The sequence below is a fragment of the Cebus imitator genome, unplaced genomic scaffold, assembly GCF_001604975.1.
Source record: "Cebus imitator isolate Cc_AM_T3 unplaced genomic scaffold, Cebus_imitator-1.0 Scaffold75, whole genome shotgun sequence".
Taxonomy (NCBI): Eukaryota; Metazoa; Chordata; class Mammalia; order Primates; family Cebidae; genus Cebus; species Cebus imitator.
In genome coordinates this window covers 522711-526884 of record NW_016107390.1, presented here as the reverse complement: position 1 = coordinate 526884, position 4174 = coordinate 522711, and the positions used below count along the sequence as shown (strand labels likewise).

The window sequence follows — 4174 nt, the reverse complement described above, 5'->3', positions numbered from 1 at the left end:
TCCTCCCTCAGCCCACCTGGGTCCTCCCTCAGCCCCGCGGGTCCTCCCTCAGCCCCGCAGATCCTCCCTCAGCCCCGCAGATCCTCCCTCAGCCCCACCTTCGTCCTCCCTCAGCCCCCCAGATCCTCCCTCAGCATCCCTCCCCCCTGGATCCTCCCTTAGGACCCCTGGGTCCTCCCTCAGCCCTCTTGGATCCTCCCTCGGTCCCGCGGGTCCCCCTCGACCCCGCCTGCCGGCCCTGGTGCGCCCCGTAGGAACGGAGGTCACTGCCGCTCGGCCCACCTCGGTCCTAGTAAGCCACAGCGTCCCACAGACCACGCCCAAGCCCGTGATTGCGTCACACAGCGCCGGCCCCGCCCAATGGGGGTATATCTTCGTGCCTCGCCCACTCTTGCCTCGCCCCGCCGCGGTATACGTCATACCGCGCGACACGGCTTCTGCCACTGACGTCGTGGGCTGCGCGCCGCAGCATGCCAGGCGGTGAGTGTGCCGTGAGTTCATGTATGTCTTCGTCCTTGTCTTAGCTTCTTCCTACCTGAAAGTCCGGACCGCCTGTCCACAGGCCCCTCCGCAGCGACAGAGGCGGCCGCAGGTTGGCACCTCGTGTGGCCGGGAGCAGAAACGGGCGCTGTACCTGTCCTGGGCTCCTCTCCCCGTGGAGTCGGGAGGGAGGGAGGCAGGGAAGGGGACAGGGGGCTGCATCTGTCCTGGGCCCCGTGGGTTCTAGCGGGAAGGGAGAGGGAGCTTCCCCCGAAGACCCTCCTGGACCAGCCGCAGGCTCCTGTGTTGGTGAGGCTGAGAAAGAGGGATGTGGGCACAGGACACGGAGCAGGATTTCCATTTTAGATGCAGCAGGACCTGTCTTCAGGTCCTTCGTTGGTGTGAGAGATAGGGGTACGCCCGAGGAAGCTGGGCGCTCGGCCTCCGTGCAGCCTCATCTCCTGGAATCTGAGTATTGGAAACTGGGCTTTTACCTCGGACACCACAGCACAGCCTCCCATGGGAATCCAGGTCACAGCAAAGCAGCCCTGGGCCTCCATTCTCCTGTAAGCAAGCATGACGATCCTCACCTCACTGGGTGTTTATGAAAACTAGCAATGACCTTAGAAAGCAAGGCATGAGCCGGATGTGATGGCTCACGCCTGTAATCCCAGCACTTTGGGAGGCCAGGGAGGCAGATCATGAAGTCAGGAGATTGAGACCATCCTGGCCAACATGGTGAAACCCTGTGTCTACTAAAAATATAAAAATTAGCTAGACATGGCGGCACGCACCTGTATTCCCAGCTACTCGGGAGGCTGAGGCAGGTTAATTGCTTGAACCTGGGAGGTGAAGGTTGCAGTGAGCCAAGATTGGGCCCACTGCCCTCCAGCCTGGTGACAGAGGGAAACTCCATCTCAAAAAAAAAAAAGAAACAAAGGCATGAGCCATGAGCCCAGCTCATTTTTGAGGCTGCAGTCCATTCAGAGAGGTGGGACGGCCAGAACAGACAGCCTAGGCCCTGCTGCAGACTGGCTCAGAATCTGGGAGTAGTAACCAACTTCTGCTTTTGGAAACACCACTACAGGCGGTTCTGAGAAGTCCAAGGGTTACTGGGAGAGGTTGGTGAGTGACATGGAGATTACATGTGTCTTGGAGGTATACTGGGGTCTGTGGCTACATCCTGGGCTGGGATTTGATGAGAACCCATTAGGTGGAAGAACCTTTCTTTAAAAAAAGGTCTCTCAATTCCATGCTTAGCAGGTTGCACGCCAGGGCCTGTACTGACCACATCCACGTGCCACTGGGGCTCTGAGGAGGAATGGCGGCAGTGGGCAGCCTGCTTGGGTAAGCATGAACTTTCAGGTCCCTGGGGATTGCTGTTAGGGGCACCCCAGGGAACTGCTCTCTTCAGCAGGAAACAGTAGTTCTAAGCCTCCCTTGTCCCAGCTATTGTCCACTGTCCCCTGTGCTGGAAGCCTCATGCCCTTGCTCAGCCTGGCAGCCTCTTCCTGGCTAGGGAGCCAGAGTGGCTCTCACCACAGCCTGCGGCTCCTCAGGAAACCCCTAGGCTCATCCTGGCATGTGCCAGCTCTGGTAGCTGTGGCCTGGCAGTGCCCCATCACGGCCAGCCTCAGTCATGTTGGGACTCTCTGCTGCGGCAGTGTTGGCTGACCAGCACTTGCATGTTTATCTGCAGCCTGCTAAGATGCAGCGCTGTGAAGGCCACCGGGCCTGCACTCCGCTGCCTGCATACGTCCTCCTGGCGGGCTGACAGCAGCAGGGCCTCATTCGGTCGTGTGCGCCGCCAGGCCTATGCACGTCTCTATCCCGTGCTGCTGGTGAAGCAGGATGGCTCCACTGTCCACATCCGCTACAGGGAGCCACGGCGCATGCTGGTGGTAAGCTTTCCTTGCCAGGTGCTTCCAGGTGCCAGGCTTGGGGCGGGGCTGTGGTGGGAGTGCTGGTGGCCAGTCGCCTTAGGAGGGAGTGTGGCTGTGGTCACTGTGCCACGTGACAGGTGTCGGGGGAGCAGGTGGCTGTTGGAGGAGTGGAGGAGGGTGACATCCCAAACTGCCTCTAAGCACCAACATTAGATAGGACTAACCACTAGTGTGGTTTTTTGTTTTTTGTTTTTTGTTTTTTTGAGACAGTCTCACTCTTCCACCAGCGCCAGGCTGGAGTGCAGTGGTATGATCTTGGCTAACTGCAACCTCTGCCTGCTGGTTTTAAGCAATTCTCCTGCCTCAGCCTCCCGAGTAGCTGGGACCACAGGCACGTGCCACCACGCCCAGCTAATTTTTGTATTTTTTAGTAGAGACGGTTTCACTATGTTAGTCAGGATGGTCTCTTGACCTCGTGATCCACCCACCTCGGCCTCCCAAAATGCTGGGATTATAGGCGTGAGCCACTGCACCCGGCCTGTGTTTTTATTTTTAAATTTATTTTTTGGGACAAGGTCTCACTCTGTCAACCAGGCTGGAGTGCAGTGGCACAATCTTGGCTCACTGCAACCCTGACTCTCTAGGCTCATGTGGCTCTCCCACCTCGGCCTCCCCTGTAGCTGGGACTGCAGGTGCATACCACCATGCTTTGCTAATTTTTTTTAAAGACTTTTTTGTAGAGATGGGTGTCTTTGCGTTGCCCAGGCTGGTCTTGAACTCCTGGGCTCACGCAGTCCTCTCTCCTCAGCCTCCCAAAGTGCTGGGATTACAGGCATGAGCCACTGTTCCTGGCCTCGTTGGTTTTTGTAAACATCAAATCTGGGGAAAACACAGAACAATTTATTTTAAAGATTGAAAGCTTTGAAGAGAGAAACCAATAGAATGTTTGAAAATTAAGCTAGCGTAGGATGGAAGACACAAGTTGAGAGGAAGGCCTTGGGCTGTCACCTCAGTAGCTCTCGAGGTCCCTCTGTCCACGTGGACGAAACTTGGTCTCTCCGCTGCAGATGCCCATAGATCTGGACACCCTGACTCCTGAGGAGCGCCGGGCCAGGCTGCGGAAGCGTGAGGCTCAGCTCCAGCGGACAAAGGACTACGAGCAGGAGCTCAGCGATGACTTTGATGTGGAGCGCTACCGACAGTTCTGGGCCAAGACCAAGAAGTGACTGTGGCTCCAGCCACACTGGGACATTGCTAAGATGGGAGAGCAGTTCTTAAATCACACGCTGTCAAAGCTGCCACATGGAGTCTGTGTCTGTGTCTGTCTTCTCACTTGGTGTGTGCCCCAGCGTGGCAGCTTGCCCCTGCAAAGCACGAGCTCAAGCATAGAGAGGGCTCCGTGGATGAGCGGGGTGAGGGTTGTGGGTTTTGGACACTGCTCTGGGGCTGTGGCACACAGACAACCATGTGGGCAGCACCCAACACCAAGCTCTGCCTTCCCAGCCTCAGAGGCACCAGGGCAACAGCACAGTGGGCCTCCGGTTGGTTCCTAGGAGGGGCTGGGTTTTCTGGGCTCAAGGCATCAGCTTCAGTGGGGCAGCCCTAGGACCACCCTTCCCCGTGGACATAGCCTGCAGCTCCCGCCCTGGCCTGCATTCCCACACTGCTCCCGGGAAGGTTCTGCCCTGGGAGGGTCCCCAGAGGAGCAGCTAGCCCTGCTTGTCCGTGACTCCTCATGGGTCATGGGTTATGCAGAGCACTGCAGTTACACACAGCTCAGGGGGATCCACAGACCCTGCTCCATCTGTCCA

At 57.7% G+C, this 4174-nt stretch overlaps 1 protein-coding gene and 1 long non-coding RNA gene across 7 annotated transcripts in view; one reads left to right on the top strand and one right to left on the bottom strand.

The window, feature by feature from the left end:
- Positions 1 to 322, bottom strand: part of LOC108306909 — a 5049-nt gene extending 4727 nt beyond the window's left edge. Inside the window, exon 1 of the long non-coding RNA XR_001826327.2 lies at positions 283 to 322. This is a non-coding gene — a long non-coding RNA (uncharacterized LOC108306909). The remainder of the gene's footprint in view (positions 1 to 282) is intronic.
- Positions 323 to 423: 101 nt separating this feature from the next.
- MRPL55 (mitochondrial ribosomal protein L55) lies at positions 424 to 3670 on the top strand. 6 transcript variants are annotated; one of them, XM_017532071.2, is made up of 5 exons: positions 424 to 584; positions 1596 to 1605; positions 1744 to 1827; positions 2180 to 2381; positions 3431 to 3670. In XM_017532071.2, exons 3-5 carry the CDS (start codon positions 1802 to 1804, stop codon positions 3587 to 3589), a joined length of 387 nt encoding a protein of 128 aa, XP_017387560.1. In that variant the 5' UTR covers positions 424 to 584; positions 1596 to 1605; positions 1744 to 1801; the 3' UTR covers positions 3590 to 3670. The 6 variants fall into 6 exon arrangements, with proteins under 6 accessions (XP_017387560.1, XP_017387561.1, XP_017387559.1 ...); XM_017532072.2 differs by lacking the exon at positions 1596 to 1605 and having other exon boundaries at positions 424 to 592; XM_017532070.2 differs by lacking the exon at positions 424 to 584 and having other exon boundaries at positions 1593 to 1605; positions 1741 to 1827.
- The last annotated feature ends 504 nt before the right edge of the window (positions 3671 to 4174 follow it).

Excerpts from the sequence above, each read along its gene's own strand:
- MRPL55 (XM_017532073.2), top strand. The coding sequence starts at position 1,963 with ATGCCCTTGCTCAGCCTGGCAGCCTCTTCCTGGCTAGGGAGCCAGAGT. Across the intron at positions 2,061-2,158 it reads AAACCCCTAGGCTCATCCTG|CACTTGCATGTTTATCTGCA; the intron begins GCATGTGCCAGC and ends TTGGCTGACCAG. Across the intron at positions 2,382-3,430 it reads AGCCACGGCGCATGCTGGTG|ATGCCCATAGATCTGGACAC; the intron begins GTAAGCTTTCCT and ends TCTCCGCTGCAG.